Below are 15,000 nucleotides of genomic sequence, written 5' to 3'. Positions count from 1 at the left end.
AAATTAACAAAATATATTTTATACTACTTGTGTGTGTATATGTATATATAATATATACATACATACTAATAAATTAAATGTAATAATTGAAAATGTAAATGTATAATATATATTTTAGATATTCTTATAATAGAAAATGTATAATTTAAATCTATATATTATATTTTTATATATACTAGTTTTTAAATATTTTTATATTTAATAGGAAATGTGCTGATACTAAACCTGCTTGTTTACTGTGTGTGTGTGTGTGTGTATATATATATATATATATATATATATATATAAGCAAAAGTTTTTAGACACTATATATATTTTATATTCAATGTATTATTTACTATTTTATATATAGTATGTTTTAATTTATAAGACTTGTTGTGGGGTAACGGTCAGGTCCCCAATATGAAAATTGAGGAATAAAAACTCAAAAATGTTTGCAATCAGTTGAGAGAGAGTATACTGATCGTTCTCTGCTGTTCCAATTAGCATCACAAGTCAATGGGATTTAGTAGTATATACTTGTATACTAAATATCTTAATATGCTTATACATCCTAGATATTGCTACACCTTCACACCACAATGTTTCAGAATGTCATTGTACTTGTACAAGATAGCCAAGTGAATCTTTAACAATGAGTTGTATTGAAATAAATATAAGAAAAATATGTACATATTACTTTAAACTTTACATTTCCTAAATACTGCATTTTGTGCATTTTAATTTATGACCCCAACAAATGAAGTCTTCATTTTGGTCTAATATTAGCTCTATTTCTGTGAAATCAAATTTCCAGAATACACCAGGCACTCAAAATGCACATTCTGCTGTTAAATCCTGAATCTGTGTGTGTTTGCTGTTGAGTCAAACATCAGAGTCTTATTGGAGTGGCAAAACTTTGGTAAAACAAATCCTAGTATTTTAATTTATTATTGAAAAATATTTTACAACCATCAGGCAGGTTTTTACAAATTCTAGGTGGTGAGACTGTGGGAAATAAGTAACAATACAAAAAAGTGCGAAATGTAACAAATAAAACATATTTTGAAAGGCAAATATGAAACAGAAACTCAGTCCTTTGGGCTTTCAAACTATGCAAAATAGTTCACCAACAAGAAGAGATGATAATGAGACCACAAACAATATCACATAAACAACGATACATAAAGGAATTTTGACTCAATAGGTGAAATGACTGACATTTTGAAGCAGATTATTTATTTTTTCAAATGTCAATTCTTATACCTGTTTTCTTGACAGTTGAGCAAAATGTAACCATTACAATAATCCACAATCAGAATTACAGTCAACTTAATGGCAAATAATTGTTGTCTAAAACTACAGCACAATGTGCTGTTACACAAACATTTTAATTGCATGTGGTAAGAGACAAATAACGTACAGGTTGTGTTAAAAAAAATGATATACGATACTTCTTTCTACCCAAACTCTACTCTCAATACTTTTACCTTGTGTCTCCACAACTTCACAGTTTTACACATCAGATGGATTACACCAGGTGTCTGTCTTCAATAAGTTAAAAATTCTGACAAATTAGACATTGTATAATCATTCATTACAGCTGAGTTGAGTAAGTGCTGGGTGAGAGTGAAAACATCAGTTGGTGAATGTCAACAGTGAGATGTGGCCAATCAAAGCACAGCCACACCACCATCACAACGGCTGGTGATCATGTTACCGATTTCAGTCCATGTGTCCAGGTGAGGGTCATAGATTTCGACTGAGTCCACAGTGACTGGTGCTGAAAAGTCTCGGCTAGAGGTCCGACCACCCACCGCATACAAAAGACCATTAACAGCTGCAACTGTTACGCCAGCACGCGGGACCGCCATTGATGCCACCTCCACCCACTTCTCCTGAAAACACAGAAACATATATGGCATTAATATAAAAGCAACATTATCACAGGATTTGCATCAAAGACAAGAAATAGAACTTGAAGATTCTAAGAGGTTACATTTTAAAGACTAAATACACCCAGCATCCTCACCTCCTCCAGGCAGTACTTTTCCACAGTGTCCAGTGAGCCCAGGGCCTCATTCCAGCCTCCTACAGCGTAGATGCAGTTATTGAGACTAGCTACACCCACATACGCCCGCCGGGTCACCATGATAGGCAGCGCGCTCCAGCGCCGAGAGATGGGGTCATACACTTCAGCTGTGCGCAGCTCCGTGCCTTCATCACTGATGCCACCAATGACATAGATGAAGCCTGAAACAACACACAGAACAGAAGGGCTGGATCCCAATTTTCTGATTTCTACAACACACTGAAAGTATGAACTTCACTAGTTATTTGGAAAGTGTATACATTTTAGTACACAGTAAGACAGTACGCCAGTGTTGGTACATACTACAATGACATTAGCTTGAATTTCTAAAGGATTTAGCAAGGCGCTGGCAAAATTCCTTTGCGATACAGTTCATATGAACTCTTTCTCATCTATAAATTCATCTGTGTGAATTTCGACATGATTTAATCTCAGACTTTTAAATTTAATAGGTTTAAGAAATAAAGTGGCCATTATTGATGTACAGGGACAACATACCAAACTTTGAAAAGTAATTTATTGACAGTGAGTGTTTAGTATGTGTAACCAGCCTTCAGTGTTCAGTTATTTAGGAGGACACACCTTGGAGCTCACAGCAGCCAAAGTAATATCGAGGCACAGCCATACTCCCAATAACCTCCCATTTATTTTCTGCTGGGTCATATCGCTCCATGGTCTTCCCGATTTCTGAGCCAATCCAGCCACCTGAAACAATACACACATTTAACACTAGACAGGTAAAGTTTGTCAAGACTGGATGGGTTGATGAGCGGACGAATGGATGAATGCATGGGTGGATGGATAGATGGATAGATGGATGGATGGATGGATGCATGAATGGATGGACGGATGCATGGATGGATGCATGAATACATGGATGGACGGATGCATGAATGGACGCATGAATACATGGATGGACGGATGCGTGGATGGATGGGAGGACTGATAAATTCATGGGTGGATGCATGAATGCATGGGTGGATATATGGATGCGTGGATGCATAAATGCACGGGTAGATGGATGGAAGGATGGGTGGACGCATGAATGGACACATGAATGCAAGGATGGACGGATGAATGCATAGGTGGACACATGAATACATGGATGGACACATGAATGCATGGGTGGACGGATGGATGGATGGATGGATGAACACATGGGTGTATATGGATGAATGCACGAATGCATAAATGGATGGATGGATGGATGCATGCATGAATGGATGGATAGTGGATTGATGAATGCATGGGTGGATACATGAATGCACGGTTGGATGGATGGATGTGAGGAAGCATGAATGCATGGGTGAATGGATAGATGGATGGATGCATGAATGGATGCATGGATGGATGACTGCATAGGTGGACACATTAATGCATGAATGGATGGATGGATGCATGCATGAATGCATGGGTGGATGGATGGATGGACAGATGGATGGATGGATGCATGAATGCATAGGTGGACATATGAATGAATGCATGGATGGATGGATGGATGGATGGATGCATGGATGGACGGATGGATGCATGGGTGGACGCATAAATGCAGGGTTGGATGGATGGATGGACACATGAATGCATGGATGGATGGATGCATGGGTGGATGTGTGGATGAACGCATGAATGTATGAATGGATGGATGCATGTATTGACACATGAATGCATGGATGGATAGATGAATGCATGGGTGGATGGATGGATGCACGGATGAATGCATGGATGGATGAATGGATGAACGGACAGATGGACGGATGGATGGATGGATTTTTGATAGAGCCAACATAATTATAATTCAATAAAGTTACTGTTGGACAAAACCATGAATGGTGCAGCACCCTGAAAGTTGTGTCAACATGCTAATGAAGTTGTCCTGCCAGACAGCATCTGAATTTGCTTACCAAGTGCGTAAAGAGCTCCATGACAGGAACAGACTCCTACACCACAGCGTGGATAGTTCAGAGATGCCACTGCCGCCCACTGCTTAGTCACTGGATCATAGCGCTCCGTACAGTCAAAGATCATGGAGTCTTTCTCTCCTTTGCAACAAAAGATGGCTGGCTGTTTATCATCGTCTTACAAAAAATTCAATAAATATACACCTAAGGACCAGATCTGAAAATTTGTTGATTTGTCAAGTTAATAGAAGGGTGAAGAGTGCATGTACAGTCATCAAGTTCAAGGAAGTGTGAATGAGCTTCTCTCATTAATGCACCAACGAGACTGCAGATGTCAAGATTTACAATAAAACAGGAGTGGCAGGGCGCATTATCCTGCTGAGAGAGGCCACTGCCATAAGGAAATACCGTTGCCATGAAGGGGTGTATGTGGTCTGCAACAATCTTTATGTAGGTGGTACGTGTCAAAGTAACATCCACATGAATGCCAGGACCCAAGGTTTCCCAGCAGAACATTGCCCGGAGCATAACACTGCCTCCGCCGGCCTGCCTTCTTCCCATAGTGCATCCAGCTGCCATCTCTTCCCCAGGTAAACGACGGACATGCACCCAGCCATCCACATGATCTAAAAGAAAACGTGATTCATCAGACCAGGCCACCTTCTTCCATTGCTCCATGGTCCAGTTCTGACGCTCACATGCCCATTGTAGGTGCTTCCTGCAGTGGACAGGGGTCAGCATGGGCACTCTGACTGGTCTGCGGCTACGCAGCAAGCTGCGATGCACTGTGTGTTCTGACACCTTTCTATCATGGCCAGCATTAAGTTTTTCAGCAATTTGTGTTACAGTAGCTCTTCTGTGGGATCAGACCAGACAGGCTAGCCTTCGCTCCCCACGCGCATCAATGAGCCTTGGGTGCCCATGACCCTGTCGCCAGTTGTCCTCCCTTGGACCACTTTTGGTAGGTACTAACCACTGCATTCCGGGAACACCCCACAACACCTGCTGTTTTGGAGATGCTCTGACCCCAGTCGTCTAGCCATTACAATTTGGTCCTTGTCAAAGTCGCTCAGATCCTTACGCTTGCCCATTTTTCCTGCTTCCAACACTTGAAATTCAAGAACTGATTGTTCACTTGCTGCCTAATATATCCCACCCCTTGACAGGTGCCATTGTAATGAGATAATAAATGTTATTCACTTCACCTGTCAGTGGTTTTAATGTTGTGGCTGATCAGTGTATATATTACATGCATAAACATACAATATGATGAGAGGGACTGACAACAACAGTGTCAAGAACTGTTTTTTTTTGTTTTTTGGCACCACGATTAATAAGAACAAGTGACAATAACAAAAACATGAAAGAAAATGCACAGAAAATATATACCAACCCCCCACTACATAGATCATGCCCTCCAGTACTGACACCCCAAGACCACTGCGGGCCTGATGTAGAGATGACACCGTAGTCCAATACTGACTGAAAGAATCAAAGCGCTCGACACAGCTCAATGCCCGACTGTCACTCCAGCGACCCCCCTGCAAACGAGTGTAACCACCTACAAGATACAAGTCCATTTAATATGAAGGAGAGAGATGTTGAATTGGAACAACAGATGATTATAACATCTTATCTGATATGACTGCAGACAGAAGTTGAAGTACCAATGGCATAGAGGTACTTGCGGGCTTTTCTCCTGGGTCGGGTTTTGGCGGTCTGCAGAGGACTGAGTGGTTTGCTCTCTTTCGGGGACTTGTTGACCTCTGTGTACTCTCTCAACAGGGTTTGCAATGCAACTCGCAAACTGAAGTCAGAAATACCTGTCAGGGAAAGTGTTCACGTCACCTCTGGGTAATAAAACCTACATGTATACTAAAAAAAAAAATCACTAAATCCTGATTGGATGAGTCACATTCAATGACGTCGTTAAATCGAAACTTGTCAAGAAAATGTCCAATTTCACTCCAAAATCAAGAAAAACAAATAAGAAATTATATTTCACTATAGAAATTAAGCTTGTTTTTTGGACCATTAAGATTTTTTCCATTGTGACATTTTCATGACAGTTGCGCTCATCTTAGCTCCCAATTCTAGCTACTGCAATGCGAAAAAAAGATGCTCATTGTGAGGAGAATTATATATTATTTAAATTGTAAATCATTATTGTAATGTAACATAAAAAATCATAATAGTTCTCCCTTAGTACTGCCTTTCATTTTTGCTGATTATAATTAAGAAAATCCTTGCACAAAAGCATTTTTTTACTGTTACGGTGATGAAAATTCCCATTGAAAACAATGGGAATAGTAAAACATCCGGATGCGTTACAGTAATGACAACTGTGTGGAAAATTTTGTTTAAGTGTCCTGAAAATAATGCCCTAAATATGGGCTTAATTTATGTCAAATATAATTTAATATTTTTTTATTGATTTGGGGTTAAATATGTTAAATATGAATAGGATATTTTCTTGTCAGGGATCTCGAGACGTGTTTTTCTAAGTTTCAAACTACGTTTAACTTGACACAGCATCCTAAAAACACTGTTTATGACGCAATGCAACCAAAAGCATCCATCTGACACATCTGTACATTGACGCATCCTTAGAAAAGCCCTTATAAGAAATCTACAATTTGAAGAATTCTTTTGCAAAATGGATTGCTGTGGACTGTAGGCCAATGATAGGCATGTATTCAGTAAAATGGAAATAAACAATATATTGCATTCTAAAGCAACTTTTTGTATTGTCTGCAACAATAATGTAATGCTTTTTAATTGTCTGAATTATTATATGAATAATATATTTTTTTATAATTATTTAAATACATTATTTATAATTATTTAATCATTATATACTAGGTAAATATTTATACATACGATCAATTACAATTAATTAATATATTAAAATTGATAACCTTTTTTTTATAGATGGACAGCCCTAGATTTAATAATAATACATATTATATATAAAATATAAACTTTTTTTGTCAAGCAAATACAGTGCTAATGTGCAAAAGGTCTTCTAGTGAAAATGCTTGTATTTTTCACACTTTCATAATTTAATACCAAAACAGATTATTTCAAATGATATTATCAGCATGACAATGAGTAACAGGTTGAAATTTTTACATGAACTTGGGAATTTTCCTTGAATTTGATATGTCCTCTTTTTGCTTTAATGACAGCATGCACTCAAGCTTGCATGTGTTATGCTGATAATATAATTTGTCATGATTTTGATTTTTGTACTAAACAAGGCTATAGAAGAGTGCAAATAGTGGACATCAGACTTTTGCAGCCTACTGTATTTGCTAGAGAAAAAAAAAACAGGTCAACCAATTATAAAATACACATACATGGATAAATATAGCCGAATAGATCTAAAAGGTGGTTTCAGGTTCAAAACCTGTCTGTGTATACAACATTAATAAACCAAGCAAAATTGCTACTGCATATCAGTGTATGCATATCAGAAACAGGGACATATTTAGTATGCATATTAATTTGTGATTTAACTGGAACCTAAAGCAGAGTGAGGTGAAGCGCATGTCTGTGACAGAGAGAGACACTGCCCCGTGAGAACGAGTGCTGTGAGTGCTGCTTTATCCAAATATAACAAACCAGGATCCGACACTGATTAGAAACAAACATAATGCTGAATGTAATGAATTTGAACCCTCCTGGGCTTTTTAATAAAGGTCGACACCTTTGCTGTTCACGGTCATTTTTGACCGGAAATTTATGTTAAAATCACTTACATCTATAAATTGAAACATGAAGAAAATATGAAAATGTGACATGTATTGATGGTAGATTGCTGACATCTGGTGGTAAAAAAGAACAATTACATGACTTGAAAATCATGTCATAAAAATAATAACCAATAAAGACTGTGGTCTGACTGTCTGTTGTAACTTAAATTTAGATTATCTAATTTTAGATTTACCATAGATTATTACAAGTTATTCATTTGGATATATATTTAGACATTTATCTTAACTATTATTTGTCAAAGTTTCACTTTTTTTATCGTTCTGAAGTGTCAGTCACATTATATTTACAGTCAAACCTGACCATGGTGTTACAAACAGAAGACATATAAAATATTTTTTTTTACCATCTGATTTCCTGTTTCCACAAATAAATATTAATATACAGGTTGATTTCATCGCAGTGATTTAGTCACGGTGAATGTCTGGGAGTTCAGGGAAGGGTTTAATCTGGAGGTGGGGTCTGTCGATCGCAATCGTTCCCTACCGCGGCTCAACGTCGCTTGTGTGAAGTTTGCATCACTGGATTACTATAGTAACATTGTAGTAACCATGTTTTTGGCAGAAACCATAGTTTTAATGCAATTAACCATTGTGCTCCTACAGTAATTTGGTGGTAATATAGTAACCATGGTTAATTTTGTGGTTACTTTAATTTTACTACAAAATACCATGGTGAAACTATGGTTACTGTATTAAAACCAAGGCTATTTTTTCTAAGGGAAGGTTAAGGTTAGGTTTAGGGGTAGGGGTTGGTGTAGTGATGCCCATATACTGTATGTTTGTCTTTATTTTTGGGTGCAAATAGTTTCTACCATTGTTTGCACCAGGGTTGAGGTGCAAATAATATCTGCCACTATTTAACCTGGGTGTAAATAGCATCTGCCAAAAAAAAAAAAAAAAAAAGAAAAAGGTACAAAATGGCCAAACAGCCCAGGAGGGTTAAAGACGGGAGAATTCGAGGAATGAAATGGAGTGCACTAGTCTTCTCTATGGCTAAACCACAGTAATATTCACTCACCCTCTATATACTTAAAAAGTCTCTGTGGTGACAGCAGGGGGAAGCGCACAGGCTCCAGGACCTCCACCACATGCTTCTTCCTGTGAGACACGTCATGATGCAGCCAGTCCATGGCAGCAGTGAACACCTGATACTCATCCTCGATCCTGAGCTCCTCACTGCGGAGCAGCTTCACCAGCTGATCTTTAGATAAGCCTGAGTACTCCTCTGATGAGCAAACCTGACACGTGCAAACAAATATGATTGAACTGCAAGGTAAAGACCTGAAGGTGTTCAGGCACTTTTCAAGACATCCAACTCCAAGACGTTCAACAGTGACAAACTTTATATTTGCATTTTATTACACTGACTAAAACTGTCCTATACAATATACTATTCAAAGTGAGTGAAAAGCAGAAATTTCAGCTCCTTCATAGTATCCCAGGTTTGAACTCACAGATATGCACAGACCTGTGAATTACAGTATAAAGAATCCAAAAGGGACTTACCGGTAATTATACTTAATTATTGTGATATTTAAGACTGGAAACAGCAGTCACCTCTAAAAAGTGAGCATGGATGTAGTCTTCAGTGAACTGCAGGATGTCCATACAGGCGATCTGCTCCAGGAACTGAAAGATCCCCACACAGTTTGAGGGGTCCATGTGAGCTCGGAGGAATTCACCACATATCTCCACCACCTCACTCAACTGCAGCATGTCTGCGGCCACCATCAGCTCCTGCACAGTGTCCACTGTCACATCAATACAGCCTGTCGCAGTCAAAAGATGAGAAGAACCGTGTTAACTTACTGTAACACTGACAATTTGCATTCATACACTGAGAAAAGATAACTGACAACAGAGGATGAACACAATGGTGGAATATTTACATTGGATCACACTATTCTTGATTAAGCAGAATTGTTTTTTATCCAAAGTGACTAACAGTACAATTATTGCAGGGACTTTTCCACTGGAGTAACCTGAGGTTATGTGTCTTTCTTAAGGATACAATGGTGCTGGTTCTTGGATCACAGTGAAGTATATGGGTTCGAAACCAACTTTTGGGTTATCAGCCCAGATCTACAACCACCATCATTCATGTCTGTAGCACCAATGGTGCAGAACAGATCACGTACCAAAGTTTAACACTTGGTTATTGAACTGAAGAGCCACATGTTTCTTTATAAAAGTGTATTTTTTTACATTGATGTTTTTATGTGAATAAATATATAGTTTCAAAATTACTGGTACTTTGTTTTGTTGGACGAGAAATGCTAGCTTCATACCATGTGAACCACATTTGGTTTTCGATTATTGAAAATGGTAAAAATGTATGCATGGAGCCATATTGAGAGCCTCATTTCTCTGGGATTGAACCATATAGGGCCATAAATATGAACATATAAAAAGTCATGTTTGTTCTGAACAATAATCTAAAGGGATATTAAGATATATTTATGAGTTATAGGCACTCACACTTTGGAAAAACAATGCAAAAAAGTGTTTTTCCCCCATTTCTGGACCAAAGCCATTGGCATATAATGCAACAAGGGGTGTTGATATCAACTGATTTTAGTAATAGATCTACCAATCTCTGTGTAAAACTAAAATAATGATGCTGCCACCTTTCTAAAGTTTTTATTTTTATTTGTAGTTTTGCTCCAAAATCATAGGCAAAAATGATCATTTTGACCCCCCTTTACCAAAAAATGGAATACTCAGTAAAAATTGATCCATTTAATATTTTGGCTTTCACCATCATTTATGTTTATCGTTCACCAGTAAAAGTATTAAAGGGGTCATGTCATGAGTAATCAAATTTTCCTTGATATTTTGACATATAAGAAGTCTTTTTACTATAAAAACATACTGAAAATTTCAGAACTCAAAACTTAAGCCCCAGTGCAATGAAAGCATTTATTGAAACCAAGCTGCAAAAATGCCTCGTTCTCTACTTCCACGACAACCCTACGTCATTAATTCAAGACCGCCTCTACAGCTCTAAAACATTAACACCTACTTCACATCAATGCACCCTTGGCTCCGCCTACTGGGGCTTCAGTTCATAAACATAGAGAGAAGGTCAAACAAGGCCTACTGTGGCCTAACTATTCCTAACACCAAAGGGGACCCATCTGGACTATTTTAAATTATTTTTGTATTTAAGCATGCACAGACAGATGTCTTTGACAGCTTGATTCATATCTCAGGCCGCTTTTAAAAGATGCTGTGTCAAGTTACAACTCTGAAGAGGAGAAGCGATTCTCTGTCATTCAGCTGCTGCCTTTTTGAGCACAAACGCAACATAGATGCGTTCTTTCGCCCATCTGCGCTATTTTTAATTGTTGGTATATGAAAACATGCGCTGGATGGACATTTTTGGCCATTTAGATGCGTTTCTGGCAATGTGCATTTCAGTGCAGGTTGATTCTGGAAACTGGATGTGTCTTCAGCGTGGATTGCATGCTTTTTCGGCTAATATCAATGTGGACTGTCTGTGAACCAGTCATAATACGATTCAAGCTTTGCAAAGGAACTGTTGTTGAAGGATGGGATCGTTAAAAACACTTGGAGCTGATTAAAAAACATAAGTAAACACCTGGCACCGTCGACACAAACTTTCGAAACCATTTATTTGTGTTGTTGGCAATAGTAGCGCCTGTGCGTGCAGTGCAAAATGGAACGGGACATCTGTTTACTGTCGGTGCAACGCGACGCGCTGCAACAGACACTTCCATGGTAGACAGCATCATTGGTTATAATGGGTTCTATTGCTTTTGACAAGACGCTACTCTTCTGTCCATTGCAGACAGGGTGTGAGTGTTAACAGTTGTGCTTGAGATGAACAATTTAATATATTCAGATGCAATGTGTTGGATGTGCATTATGTGTAAACCCTGATTTTTTTTTTTATATAATGCTTTGGAGCTTGTTCATTCTCTTCAGATTAAGTTTATAAATGGCTGAATTTGAGGGGCTACCCTCTGTTAGCCAATCAGAACAGTGGGAATTTACGTTGAAGTTTAAAGGACGCGTTTAGGCCAAAACCAAGTGTTTCAGACTGAGGGCCAGAGACAGAGTGGAAAATTGTAATATATTACTAAATTATGAATGTTTTATTGCAAAAAAACTTTGCTAACATTATCAGTGGATCTCAGGGAAGATAATAAAACTATACAAAATGTTATGACCCCTTTAACAAAATAAAAAAATTTCAGCTGGGGAAATTTCTGAAATGTGGTTGATTTTATTTACTATAACATCAGCATACCAGTGTAAATAAACTCCAGGATCATCTCAAACACATCAGCTTCCACTCCAGTGATCCGAACCTCTTCCTCGTGGGCTTCGCTCATTGCTCCAGAGAACAGAGCAGAGAAATAAGGGCCGCTGGCAGCCAGCACCAGCCTGTGGACGCCAAACACTCGCCCGCCCACCAGCAGCCTAACGTCACAGAAGTCTGAGCAAAGACGCATCTTGTTCATCTGTGCCAGCAGCAGACCAGCGTGTCTGTCTGAGGAGTAACTCCCACGATCACTCGTCGCACCGGCTTCATCCCCTGCCGCAGGATGTCGAGGGGATGACTGTGATGGACCAGCCGAGGACATGATGATTCCAGCTGGACAGCACAGATGGACAAAGCTCTTTTACCTAATAGCACACACAGAGGCATAAATACATAAAATTTAAGGGTGAATTAAAATTGAATGTAATTCAAAGAAATTTTGTCTGCCTTTTGCGAGGGAAGTTTATTATAATATATGTCATTTTTTTAGCATGGATCAAAATTACCCATGAACATGTTTTCATACACACAACATATGGAGTATTTTCAGAAACATTAGATGATATTAAAGCGATAGTTCACCCAAAAATGAAAATTCTCTCATCATTTACTCACCATTATGTCGTCTCAAACTCGTATCGTCAATGTCTTCCGAAGGGATCCACTTGGGTTTGGGTGAGAACAGACTAAAATGTAACTCCCTTTTCACTGTACATCTTGCCATTGCAGCCTCTAGGCATGATCATGATTTCCAGCTCAGTTACACTTCCTAGTGCTTGACGCATGCGCAGAGCGCTAGATGGCACTATAGGAAGTGTAATCGAGCTTGAAATCATGATCGCCAAGGAGAATGCTGTCAAGAAGTGAAGAGAAAAGGAGATATATTTTGGTCTGTTCTCACTCAAAACCAACTGGATCACTTCAGAAGATATTTATTAAACCACTAGAGTCTGATGGATTGTGTTTATGCTGACTTTACTTTTGTATTATCTCCTTTTTGGAGCTTGAAAGGTCTGGTCATCATTCACTTGCATTGTATGGACCTACAGAGCTGAGATTTCTAAAAATCTTTGTTTGCGTTCAGCAGAAGAAAGAAAGCCATAAACATCTTAGATGGCATGAGGGTGAGTAAATGATGAGAGAATTTTCATTTTGGGGTTTAAATGCCAACTATAGAAATTTTTCTATAGTTGTGCATGGATGCCACGGTGGGTGGCGTGAAGCCTCCACACGCGCTGTCTCCGCAGTAACAACAAGCCACATGATAAGATGCGCGGGTTGACAGTGTCAGAAGCGGAGGCAACTGAGATTCGTCCTCCGCCACCCAGATTAAGGCGAGTCAATACGGCACCACGAGGACTTAGAGCGCACTGGGAATTGGGCATTCCAATTTGGGGAGAAAATCTAAAAATTACAGTGAACTGTTGAGGTCTCTCCTCATTATGAGGGACAATGAAACAGGTGAGCACTTTAACATTATGAGCTCAAACGTGTCTGCCGTGGCTCTGATATGCGGACCATTTAAATGAGACTGTGTTGCACACCGCTCTATTATTTTAGTAAAACAATGGCATGTAACAACAAAACGAACCGTGACTGGTTGTTTATATGTCTCAGTCACTTCACATGCAAGCAGGCAATTCTCGGCGCCCTCAAGAAAAAAGAAAAATCGGCAAAAGGGGGAAACTGTATCACTAATAAAAAAAAGTCAGAATATCGGCCGAATTATTGCCGATATATCGGTCAACCACTACTTTATAGAATAAAACAAAACTGTTCATTTTACTCAAACACATACCAATAAATAGTAAATCCAGAGAAACTGATAATTTTCCAGTGGTCTCTTAATATTTTCCAGCGCTGTATATTCACCATATCTAGGGATAAAATGCATAATTGGTCTAATTTTGTCACAAAACTTGTGTTGGACTAATGAAATTCCTCTGTTGTGAGACTGTGTTTCCTTGAATTGTAATGCAGTAAATTCCTCGTCCTGTCATTACAATTCAACATTGAGAATTCAAGTATTCAATAATTAAAAGGGAGCCAATTCTTAATTTGTGGTTTTAGTCCCTTTAGGACTGTCAAGGATAAGGTGATAACCCCTCAAAGGGTTAAAACCTTTCTCTCGTCTTTAACCACTAAACTACATCGTCCACATGAAAACAATGAAGACAGTATAAAAGAAAGATTACTTTATACTGTATCAACATCGTTGTTTCAGGTGATTTTGTAAAAACAGATTAGGGACATTTGAATATTTTTGAATATGTGTTGCAGCTCAAACTGCAACACATACGAAAATCAAAAACTCAAGTGCATCAAGAAAAATAGTGAAGAGTGTAGCACAATGTTTCTCTGCTCAACAGAAATACACTTACATTTCTATGTGATTATTTTCTCCATTTAATTTATCCAGATGATCAGAGAAAGGGCACACTTCCGCACTGGCATCGAGTTTTCCTTAATCGTCATCTCTGCCTGTCAGACCAAATCAGTCGATACCTGAAAACTGTATTGTACGTTAACTGTAAAACTAAATATTTAGTCAATGTGCAAAATGTTACATTTTCGCCAATTGATGATTAATTAGGTGGTAAATCAAATTATGATCTGATGATATGAAAGATTAATTTCAATAAAGAATTATATGAATAAAATCAAAATCATTAAATTGAAATATGTTAATGCAATAATAACAATAATTAGTAAATGAATAAAAAAATAATTAAAAAATAAACGATTATTTAAAAATGTGATTAAATAGTTGTATTAAATGTTGCCTCTAATCTTCCTATATGTTTGTATTAATATGTTTGAATAATCTGTCACGTGCGAGCTGGGGCACTCAATGAAGTGACATGCACTGATATAGCATGCATCAATCAGATTATATTCAATCTTTAAAAGAGATATTTTTTCTCGATCTTTCATCCATCTCACTTCCATTTTAAATGAATATTTGAA

At 38.1% G+C, this 15,000-nt stretch overlaps 1 protein-coding gene across 1 annotated transcript; it reads right to left on the bottom strand.

Annotated features, from left to right (window-relative positions):
* Positions 1-888: 888 nt before the first annotated feature.
* ipp (intracisternal A particle-promoted polypeptide) lies at positions 889-14,502 on the bottom strand. The gene is made up of 10 exons (XM_051699532.1): positions 14,415-14,502; positions 12,019-12,398; positions 9,303-9,514; positions 8,764-8,983; positions 5,637-5,792; positions 5,363-5,530; positions 3,973-4,110; positions 2,654-2,776; positions 2,012-2,232; positions 889-1,877 (listed from the first exon to the last, which is right to left on the bottom strand). The coding sequence occupies exons 2-10, from the start codon at positions 12,353-12,355 to the stop codon at positions 1,653-1,655; spliced, it is 1,800 nt and encodes a 599-aa protein (XP_051555492.1). The 5' UTR covers positions 12,356-12,398; positions 14,415-14,502; the 3' UTR covers positions 889-1,652.
* Between the last annotated feature and the right edge of the window lie 498 nt (positions 14,503-15,000).

The sequence above is a fragment of the Myxocyprinus asiaticus genome, chromosome 6 (genome assembly GCF_019703515.2).
Source record: "Myxocyprinus asiaticus isolate MX2 ecotype Aquarium Trade chromosome 6, UBuf_Myxa_2, whole genome shotgun sequence".
NCBI classification, from domain to species: Eukaryota; Metazoa; Chordata; class Actinopteri; order Cypriniformes; family Catostomidae; genus Myxocyprinus; species Myxocyprinus asiaticus.
The sequence above is the reverse complement of the archived record's forward strand: the minus strand, read 5'-3'. Positions and strand labels throughout refer to the sequence as shown.

Coding starts and splice junctions, on each gene's coding strand:
- ipp (XM_051699532.1), bottom strand. CDS start 12,355: ATGTCCTCGGCTGGTCCATCACAGTCATCCCCTCGACATCCTGCGGCA. Junction 9,515..12,018: donor CCTGGAGTTTATTTACACTG/GTATGCTGATGT, acceptor TGACTGCGACAG/GCTGTATTGATGTGACAGTG. Junction 4,111..5,362: donor CATGATCTATGTAGTGGGGG/GTTGGTATATAT, acceptor TTTGTTGCAAAG/GAGAGAAAGACTCCATGATC.